The sequence below is a fragment of the Anarrhichthys ocellatus genome, unplaced genomic scaffold, assembly GCF_004355925.1.
Source record: "Anarrhichthys ocellatus isolate YVR2014 unplaced genomic scaffold, GSC_Weel_1.0 scaffold1497, whole genome shotgun sequence".
Classification (NCBI taxonomy): domain Eukaryota; kingdom Metazoa; phylum Chordata; class Actinopteri; order Perciformes; family Anarhichadidae; genus Anarrhichthys; species Anarrhichthys ocellatus.
This window is the reverse complement of record NW_022281471.1, coordinates 1,323-11,255: the sequence shown is the minus strand read 5'-3', so window position 1 is coordinate 11,255 and position 9,933 is coordinate 1,323. Positions and strand designations below refer to the sequence as shown.

Genomic DNA, 9,933 nt, shown 5'->3' with positions numbered 1-9,933 from the left:
AAATAACAAACAAACATAGATTTAATAAGCCCTATCTATTCCAGCTTCAACATTAACACCATGAAAAAGGTCTTCAATTTAACCTGGAGAACCCTGGCAGTACCTTGCTAAGATAAGCTAACCATGTTTCCAGGACTACCACAAGGTGATCAAGAACCCGATGGACATGGGAACCATCAAGAAACGTCTGGAGAACAATTATTACTGGAGCGCCAGTGAGGCCATGCAGGACTTCAACACCATGTTCACCAACTGTTACATCTACAACAAGGTACACACACACGTTACTACACTGTGTGTACTTTTATACTTTATACCTGCAGCTTCAGGAGTGGACATCACAGTTGTGTGTCTGTGTGTTTCAGCCCACCGATGACATCGTCCTCATGGCTCAGGCTTTAGAGAAGATCTTCCTGCAGAAGGTTTCTCAGATGCCTCAAGAAGAAGTCGCTCTGCTGCCTCCAGCTCCCAAAGGCAAGAGCAAGAGCAAACAGCCCGGTGCTGCTACCACAGGTTAGTACTGCAGTACTAGTACTGCTGCTACTGGTGTGTGCTGCAGTACTAATACTGGTGTATACTGCAGTACTAATACTGCTGCTACTGGTGTGTGCTGCAGTACTAATACTGCTGCTACTGGTGTGTGCTGCAGTACTAATACTGCTGCTACTGGTGTGTGCTGCAGTACTAATACTGGTGTGTATACTGCAGTACTAATACTGCTGCTACTGGTGTGTACTGCAGTACTAATACTGCTGCTACTGGTGTATACTGCACTACTAATACTGCTGCTCCTGGTGTGTACTGCAGTACTAATACTAGTGTATACTGCAGTACTAATACTGCTGCTACTGGTGTGTATACTGCAGTTCTAATACTGGTGTGTATACTGCAGTTCTAATACTGGTGTGTATACTGCAGTACTAATACTGGTGTGTATACTGCAGTACTAATACTGGTGTGTATACTGCAGTACTAATACTGGTGTGTATACTGCAGTACTAATACTGGTGTGTATACTGCAGTACTAATACTAGTGTATACTGCAGTACTAATACTGCTGCTACTGGTGTGTGTACTGCAGTACTAATACTGCTGCTACTGGTGTGTATACTGCAGTACTAATACCGGTGTGTGTGTATACTGCAGTACTAATACCGGTGTGTGTGTGTGTGTGTGTGTATACTGCAGTACTAATACTGCTTGTCTTTCTCTCAGTGAGTCAGCAGGCGGAGTCTTCAGCCTCCCCCCCCCCCTCCTACCCCTCTCCCTCCCCCTCTCAGACACCTGTCATCTCGGCCACGCCCACACCTATCCAGACCACGCCCCCTGTCTCTGCCCCACCACCCCCGGCAACCATGATGCCGTCTGCACAGCCCGTCGTTAAGGTAACAGTTGTGTGGTGTGAGACAGCATCACTGAGTTTTCTGTCTGTCTGCCTGTCTGTCTGCCTGCCTGTCTGCCTGTCTGTCTGCCTGCCTGTCTGCCTGTCTGTCTGCCTGCCTGCCTGTCTGCTTGTCTGACTGCCTGCCTGTCTGCCTGTCTGCCTGTCTGTCTGCCTGTCTGTCTGCCTTCCTGCCTGTCTGCCTGTCTGCCTGTCTGTCTGCCTTCCTGCCTGTCTGTCTGCCTTCCTGCCTGTCTGTCTGCCTGCCTGTCTGTCTGTCTGTCTGTCTGTCTGCCTGTCTGTCTGTCTGTCTGTCTGTCTGTCTGCCTGTCTGCTTGTCTGCCTGTCTGCTTGTCTGTCTGACTGTCTACCTGTCTGTCGTCATACCCGTCTGTGTCTCTAAACAGAAGAAAGGTGTGAAGAGGAAAGCCGACACCACCACTCCCACCACATCAGCCATCTCAGCCGGTCGTGCCGACTCTCCGTCCGCTCAAGACGCCAAACCCCCCAAACTGGGCTTGTCCCGCCGTGAGGCCGCCGCCCGACCGGCCAAGACCCGCCGGGAGACGGTGGAGGAGGTGGCGGTGGGCGAGGTGGGAGGAGGCGGAGGAGGAGGAGGAGCCGGGAGGAGTAAGGGCGGTAAGCTGGGCGAGCAGATGAAGCACTGCGACGCCATCCTGAAGGAGATGCTCTCTAAGAAACACGCCGCCTACGCCTGGCCCTTCTACAAGCCGGTGGACGCCGAGGCCCTGGAGCTGCACGACTACCATGACATCATCAAACATCCCATGGACCTCAGCACCGCCCGGGTAACGCTCGCACGACATCATCACAGAACACACTTCATGTCGTTGATTGCAATTTTCTGATTTACGTCCTGTCGATTCAGATTTTCTTTCTTTTTAAGAACTAAAACATGTTTCTTTCTTACCTTAAATGGAAAATTCTATTAAAATGTAAACAAAGTATTCACCTATTTATTTATGCAAAAATACTGTAATTAACCTGTTTTCTTCCCCCTGAACAGAAAAAGATGGATAAAGGAGAATACAGTGATCCTCAAAGTTTTGCGACTGACGTCAGGTTAATGTTCTCCAACTGTTACAAGTACAACCCTCCAGACCACGAGGTGGTGGCCATGGCCCGCAAGCTGCAGGTATGTACAACCCTCCACAACCTTTACCTTGGTGGTTGCTATAGTCAGTTCAGAAGCTTTCAGAACCTTTACCTTGTAGTCGGTTCAGAAGCTTTCAGAACCTTTACCTTGTAGCCGTTTCAGAACCTTTACCTTGTAGTCGGTTCAGAAGCTTTAAGAACCTTTACCTTGCAGTCGTTTCAGAAGCTTTAAGAACCTTTACCTTGTAGTCGTTTCAGAACCTTTACCTTGTAGTCGGTTCAGAAGCTTTAAGAACCTTTACCTTGTAGTCGGTTCAGAAGCTTTAAGAACCTTTACCTTGTAGTCGTTTCAGAAGCTTTACCTTGTAGTCGGTTCAGAACCTTTACCTTGGAGTCGGTTCAGAAGCTTTAAGAACCTTTACCTTGTAGTCGTTTCAGAACCTTTACCTTGTAGCCGTTTAAGAACCTTTACCTTGTAGTCGGTTCAGAAGCTTTAAGAACCTTTACCTTGCAGTCGTTTCAGAAGCTTTAAGAACCTTTACCTTGTAGTCGTTTCAGAACCTTTACCTTGCAGTCGTTTCAGAAGCTTTAAGAACCTTTACCTTGTAGTCGGTTCAGAACCTTTACCTTGTAGTTGTTTCAGAACCTTTACCTTGTAGTCGTTTCAGAAGCTTTCAGAACCTTTACCTTGTAGTCGTTTCAGAAGCTTTCAGAACCTTTACCTTGTAGTCGGTTCAGAACCTTTACCTTGTAGTCGGTTCAGAACCTTTACCTTGTAGTCGGTTCAGAACCTTTACCTTGTAGTCGGTTCAGAACCTTTCAGAACCTTTACCTTGTAGTCGTTTCAGAACCTTTACCTTGTAGTCCTTTCAGTACCTTTACCTTTCAGTCGTTTCAGAACCTTTACCTTGTAGTCGTTTCAGAACCTTTACCTTGTAGTCGTTTCAGAACCTTTACCTTGTAGTCGTTTCAGTACCTTTACCTTGTAGTCGTTTCAGTACCTTTACCTTTCAGTCGTTTCAGAACCTTTACCTTTCAGTCGTTTCAGAACCTTTACCTTGTAGTCGTTTCAGAACCTTTACCTTTCAGTCGTTTCAGAACCTTTACCTTTCAGTCGTTTCAGAACCTTTACCTTGTAGTTTGTTCATTTGAATCTCTTTCTCGTCAGGACGTGTTTGAGATGCGTTTCGCTAAGATCCCAGATGAGGGCCTGGAAGCATCGGTCCCGTCTACAACACCATTGGTCAGTAAAAGCACCGCCTCCTCTGACAGCAGCAACAACTCCTCCTCCGACGAATCGTCCGACTCAGAGGAGGAGCGAGCCACGCGATTGGCTGAGCTACAGGAGCAGGTTGGTGCTGCCGACCAATCACAGGTCAAGGACATCCTGGTTTTCTTCTTTTTTAATATCATTGTAGATTGAATTAAATGTATGAAATTCTGTTGATTTAATTTTCTGTTAAATTATTAATTTTTGAGATATGAATGTTTGATAAGAATACTGATCTTACATATTAATATGTGATTTTAGATCTATTTCTATAATAATGTACCAGCTGAAGGCGTTTCTAGATATTGAGTAGAAGTGAAAGGTATTGATAGTTAGTATATTCCATCAGTTGAAGGCGGTGCACGAGCAGCTAGCCGTCCTGTCCCAGGCTCCGGTCAGCAAGCCAAAGAAGAAGAAAGAGAAAAAAGACAAGGAGAAGAAGAAAGATAAGGAGAAAGACAAAGGGAACAAGGGCAAGCTGGAAGAAGAGAAGAAGCCTAAAGCTGCCGCTCAGCAGCCAAAAACAGCCAATCAGAAGAAGGCACCAGCCAGGAAAGCCAACAGCACGGTGACCGCCACGAGGTACCATTCAATCAAGTATTTCTGGAATCAAATGAATTTAAAGAATTAACCTGTGAAAACTAAGGTTTCATTATTCTCTGTTGGGAGCTCATTTTAATTCGGAGTTTGACCAATCGGAGTGACTCTGTCGGTTTCCAGGCAACCTAAGAAAGGCAGTAAGGCGTCGGGCGGTGGCTCGGCTAACGGGGACGACGGCGAGGAGTCATCTCTACCGATGTCGTATGATGAGAAGCGCCAGCTGAGTCTGGATATAAACCGGCTGCCGGGGGAGAAGCTTGGACGCGTCGTCCACATCATCCAGTCCAGAGAGCCGTCGCTGAGGGACTCGAACCCAGACGAGATCGAGATCGACTTCGAAACCCTCAAACCCTCCACACTTCGAGAGCTGGAGCGCTACGTCAAATCCTGCCTTCAGAAGAAGCAGAGGAAGCTACTGCGTAAGTACTAAGATACTGCTAATATCCAAATATATTACCATTACTCGGGTACCTCCCGACCTTACTCGGGTACATCCTCGGTACTACAGGGATACACTTTTTTGCCACAGGACTCAGGTAGCAGGTCAATTTGAGCATGATCTCTGTTGTTGAATATCACTGACTCATACATCTGTTTATTAACTCCTGCATCTCTCTCTCTCGCTCTCGCTCTACAGAGAAGGCAGCCGGAGGAGGGGCGTCGGGAGGCGGGGCTAGTCGCTTGAGTGGCAGCTCCTCTTCCTCCTCTGATGACAGCTCCTCAACAGGAACCTCCTCTTCCTCCGACACAGACTGAACATACACGGATACACAAACTCACACACATTTTACTGAACACACACACACTGATCACACACACAGAGGTTTATCCACTCTACACACACACACACACACACACACACACACACAACTCTATCCAGTTTACACATGCAGATACACACTAACACACACATCCATGTAAACTTCCATCCTGAAAAAACACAAACAAAAGACAGAGATACACACTCTGAACTTTTTACACACACATACATAAATATATGTATTTTACACACACACACACACACACACACGCACACACACATGCCCAGACTTGGAGACTGTATGTAAATAGGCTGGTTTTTTAGCTCCTAGTGTCGTTTTTTTTTTTTTTTTTTTTTCTTTCTGTTCTTCATGGAGGACTGGCGACAGATGAAAGAGCAGAAGAAGAAAATAACCCTTTCCCAGCAAGAGGAGATCGGGAGACATGTGGTGGACAGACGGGCAGCCTGTCTGTCTGCCCGTCTGTCTGTCATACTGATCTTCTCTGAACAGCTTTCTTCTTCTTGGACGGCCGGCTGTAACCTTTAACCTCTGAAAACATTCCAGAAGCATCTATAGAGCATCATGGGAGAGGAAGAGGAGGTGTCAGTGGGTTTTAGATAAACTCCACCAATCAACTTTTATGGAAACTTGCTGCAGAGAGAAGAATCAAGAGGATCCTCAGCGTTCAGGAACCAGTTCTTGATTCCTGGAAAGAGACGTTGAGTTTTCTTCAAATTCTTTCTTTGTGTCATTTAGTTAAATTATATTAAAGAGAAGATCAATAAAAGACCAACAGAGGACGAGGACCAAGTTCTGTCCCTTAAGACCACAAACTCTAGTGGTCTGGTCTCATGGACACGTTCCTTTAACGGCTATAAAGACATCTGGAGAAGGTGATGGACGTCTGAAGGGAATTCAGTGTCTCCTTAGGACCGGATCCAGGTCTTTAGTGGTCTCAACTGCAGATCCAGGTCTTTAGTGGTCTCAACTGCAGATCCAGGTCTTTAGTGGTCTCAACTGGTCTTTAGTGGTCTCAACTGCAGATCCAGGTCTTTAGTGGTCTCAACTGGTCTTTAGTGGTCTCAACTGCAGATCCAGGTCTTTAGTGGTGTCAACTGCAGATCCAGGTCTTTAGTGGTCTCAACTGGTCTTTAGTGGTCTCAACTGCAGATCCAGGTGTGACAATAAAAGGTGTTTATTTTTTTCTCTGCATCAAGTTTCTGCAGGAGTTTATTTTCTATTTTTTTATTAATATGAAAATCTTCAAATATTTTCAAAGTAAAAGTCCGATGGACGATTTCTAAAAACTAGAAAAGGTTCCAAACAAGTAAAGTCCTTCTGAGACCAGACCCCCCCCCCCCCGTCAGCAAAGACAAACTTTTTTTATTTTAACACTACATGTTCTTTGATTTTTATGTCTTTTGATTTTCAGGTTGTGTGCTGAGCTTGTTTGTCTTATAAAGGTTCTCTATATAAAGATGTCTTTGCCCCGCGCCCCCCCCCCCCGCTCCCCCCCCCCACCGGACTGAACCAGATGTAAGGAAGACTCAGTTTTAGGTCTCCGTTCATTTAAAGGTTTATTATTTTAGCTGATTTTCAAACTTCAAAACACAAATTGCCTGGAAAAAAAAAAAGACAAATAAAAACATGTTTATATTGTTTCACTTCTGATCAATCAGGTCGAACCAACCAGAATAAATCATGTGACTCCTGCTCCTCCATACCGACGACTCTGATTGGTCGAACCCTCTGAACTGAAAGCCTCTGATTATTGATTTCCTCTTTGTCATCCCATCAAACTGAATCTTTTTGTTGGACAAAAGTCTTGTTTTTGGGTAAACTTTCAACCAAAATATCATGGTCTACATCGGGGGGGGTTGAGGAGATACCAGAGTAAGTTGTCATGGAGACGGTTTAGTTGTTTCAATTATGGGATGTCGTCTGTGCTCTTGTCGGACTGAAGAAGGTAGAGACGAGATGTCGTTACAGACTAATCAATAAACACATTCACAGACAGCTCGTTGCCACAGTAACCTCCCGTTTGTTTTTAGTTGATGGTCGAGCTTTGATGCTAATAGTTAATTTTTGTATTTTAATAAGAAAAAGGAAAAAAGTGATTTTATGTATTTGCATGCACTCCGGCCGTACGTCCTTTCATCCGTATGTTTGAGCACTGTATAGTAGCTGTAAGGTAGCTGTCTGTGGGTTAGAGGGAGACAGACGGGACGAACCGACCACAACAAGTCAATGATTTGATGTAATTACTGATATGGGATCCTTATTTTCTGAGTTCCTTTGTTTTCATAAATAAACACATAAACTGACTCGCTGACTCGACTCTTATTCTCACACACAGTCCTTATTTAAAGGTGCAGACTCGTTATCTACAGGTACCGAGTCGTTATCTACAGGTACTTATTTACAGACAGTCGTTTAGTTTATTAGTTTTAAATGTGAACAGGAGTCTTCATGGTCATGTGACCAGGCTCCGGTCACATGACTGTAAAACTACCGCTGCGTAACAAACACTTCCTGGTGTCAGGCAGGTGATGGAGGTATTTAAGCTCCGCCTCCTGACCAACCAGAGTAATTATGACCAAAGTCATAATTCAGACTGAAAGAAACAGTTTAAACAGAACAGCTGTTGATAAACATGTTTAAAGTAATATATTAATAAAATCACTGCTTCATATTAGCATATTAATTTAATATAATAAACATGTAATAACAGTGATTTTATTAATGTTTTCATTTCTGAATTCTGACTTTAACTTCTGATTTTCTAGTTCTCTTTTTTCATAAAACGCTCTGCTGACGTCAGACTGGTCCTTGTCTCTGATTGGCCAGAAGCTGTAAACCCCGCCCCTTTATGTGAAGGTTTAGTTAAACCAGATAACCAGGACATGAACTGGTTTATTGGACTCTTTGTAGTTCAGGTCCTGGAGTCAAACTGGAACACATTTCCCACAATACCCAGCGGCTCTCTGTGTCTCTTCTTCTCTGGTGGATTAGAGGACCGACGTCCCTCCGAGACCAGAACCGCCAAACCCTGAACTTCACTGATACATCCCACCAGGACTGGAATGAAACCACTCTGCTCAGGGTCCTGGTTCCGGTCTACATGATGCTGCAGATCCTGGACCGCCCCTCTGCGTCCTCCAGACCCGTCTTGTCCCGGACCAGCACGGCCTGGTTCCCGAAGCTGCTGTACCAGGCCGACTGACTGCGGCTCAGGTAGGTGGAGGGGGGGGCAGCCTGCAGGTCCTGCTGCTGCTGCTGCCAGACCAGCAGGGACGTGTCCCGGTACCTCAGCCTGGCAAAGGCCTCCGACAGGGCCTTCTCCACCAGGTGGGGGCGACCAGGACCAGGAGGTTCCTCTACAGCAGCTGGGTCGCAGTCCGACATGTTGAAACCTGCATGGTGAGAAGAAGACCGGCCCGGATCAAGTCCAGGTCCATCTCAGTATGAAGAGTCCACCTGATCGTCTGATCCTTCAGCAGAACCTGAAAGAAGAAAACCAGATCTGAGAGTTTAAACTGGATTGAGGACCTGAGGACAGGACCTGAAGACAGGACCTGAAGACAGGACCTGAGGACAGGACATGAAGACAGGACATGAGGACAGGACCTGAGGACATGACATGAAGACAGGACATGAAGACAGGACATGAAGACAGGACCTGAGGACAGACCTGAGATCCTGAGGACAGGACCTGAGGACATGACATGAAGACAGGACATGAGGACAGGACCTGAGGACAGAGACTTGAGGACAGAGACCTGAGGACCTGACATGAAGACAGGACATGAAGACAGGACATGAGGACAGAGACCTGAGGACATGATATACTGTATATATATAAATATTTATATATACACAGTATTTATATTAAACTATATGTATATATACATATAGTTTAATATAAATTCAAAGACGGACAGACTCACAGTCCATCAGTCGGACCTCCTCGTGTCCTCTTGTCCCTTCCGGCTCCCGTACATTCTTCCGTTAAGCGAAGCTAGAGAAGCTAACGGATGTTAGCCGCCTGTCAGCTAACTAGCTGCTCAGACAGCTTTCAAATGCTAACAGCTAATCCTAGCTGCTCAGTTAGCTTCTGTTAGCTCCCGAGGTAAACACATTAGCTGACGTTTACGGACTTAATGACGTCATTGCACCAGCGGGTAAACACGTCAGAATATAAAGTGCTACGTTTGATGTATTTTCTCTAACGGTTTTCGTTGATGTTAGCATCGTTAGCATGCCGCCGCCATAGCACAGCTGAAGCTGCTGCACTGCATCCTAGCAACGGTGTGTCTGTAAACCGGGTCCGGATAGGAACACACAAGCTAGAAACAAAGGTTCCTACGAGGAGAGAGTTTCAGTGAAGTAAGAAAAAAACAAAAATAATTCAACCAGAGGAGGTAGAAGTACAGGAGTACTTTACTGTAGTATGTGTACTAAAACCACACGGAGACAATACTCAACTACAAGTAAGAGTTCTGCTTCAAAACCGGACTGAAGTCAAAGTGTGTCAGTATTATACAGGGGGGGGGGGCATGTAGAGGCTGGACATGGTCTCTGGTGAAGGACTCAGGTCTACAGGACTCTAACAGTGTAGACCTACGTGTTGATCGTGGACATGGTCTCTGGTGAAGGACTCAGGTCTACAGGACTCTAACAGGTAGACCTATGTGTAGAGGCTGGACATGGTCTCTGGTGAAGGACTCAGGTCTACAGGACTCTAACAGGTAGACCTAAGTGTAGAGGCTGGACATGGTCTCTGGTGAAGGACTCAGGTCTACAGG

The 9,933-nt window shown here is 45.8% G+C and overlaps 2 protein-coding genes across 5 annotated transcripts; one reads left to right on the top strand and one right to left on the bottom strand.

Annotated features, from left to right (window-relative positions):
• Positions 1-6: 6 nt before the first annotated feature.
• Positions 7-5,163, top strand: brd3b (bromodomain containing 3b). Of its 4 annotated transcripts, none has more exons than XM_031839328.1 (9): positions 7-271; positions 366-474; positions 1,216-1,385; positions 1,789-2,190; positions 2,409-2,537; positions 3,666-3,872; positions 4,117-4,349; positions 4,488-4,786; positions 5,005-5,163. In XM_031839328.1, the coding sequence occupies exons 1-9, from the start codon at positions 161-163 to the stop codon at positions 5,121-5,123; spliced, it is 1,779 nt and encodes a 592-aa protein (XP_031695188.1). In that variant the 5' UTR covers positions 7-160; the 3' UTR covers positions 5,124-5,163. The 4 variants fall into 4 exon arrangements, with proteins under 4 accessions (XP_031695188.1, XP_031695185.1, XP_031695186.1 ...); XM_031839325.1 differs by having other exon boundaries at positions 366-513; positions 1,792-2,190; XM_031839326.1 differs by having other exon boundaries at positions 366-513; positions 3,666-3,848.
• A 1,529-nt stretch (positions 5,164-6,692) lies between these two features.
• On the bottom strand, positions 6,693-9,679 carry brd3os (BRD3 opposite strand). The gene is made up of 2 exons (XM_031839323.1): positions 9,076-9,679; positions 6,693-8,631 (listed from the first exon to the last, which is right to left on the bottom strand). Exon 2 carries the CDS (start codon positions 8,531-8,533, stop codon positions 8,246-8,248), a length of 288 nt encoding a protein of 95 aa, XP_031695183.1. The 5' UTR covers positions 8,534-8,631; positions 9,076-9,679; the 3' UTR covers positions 6,693-8,245.
• Positions 9,680-9,933: the final 254 nt, after the last annotated feature.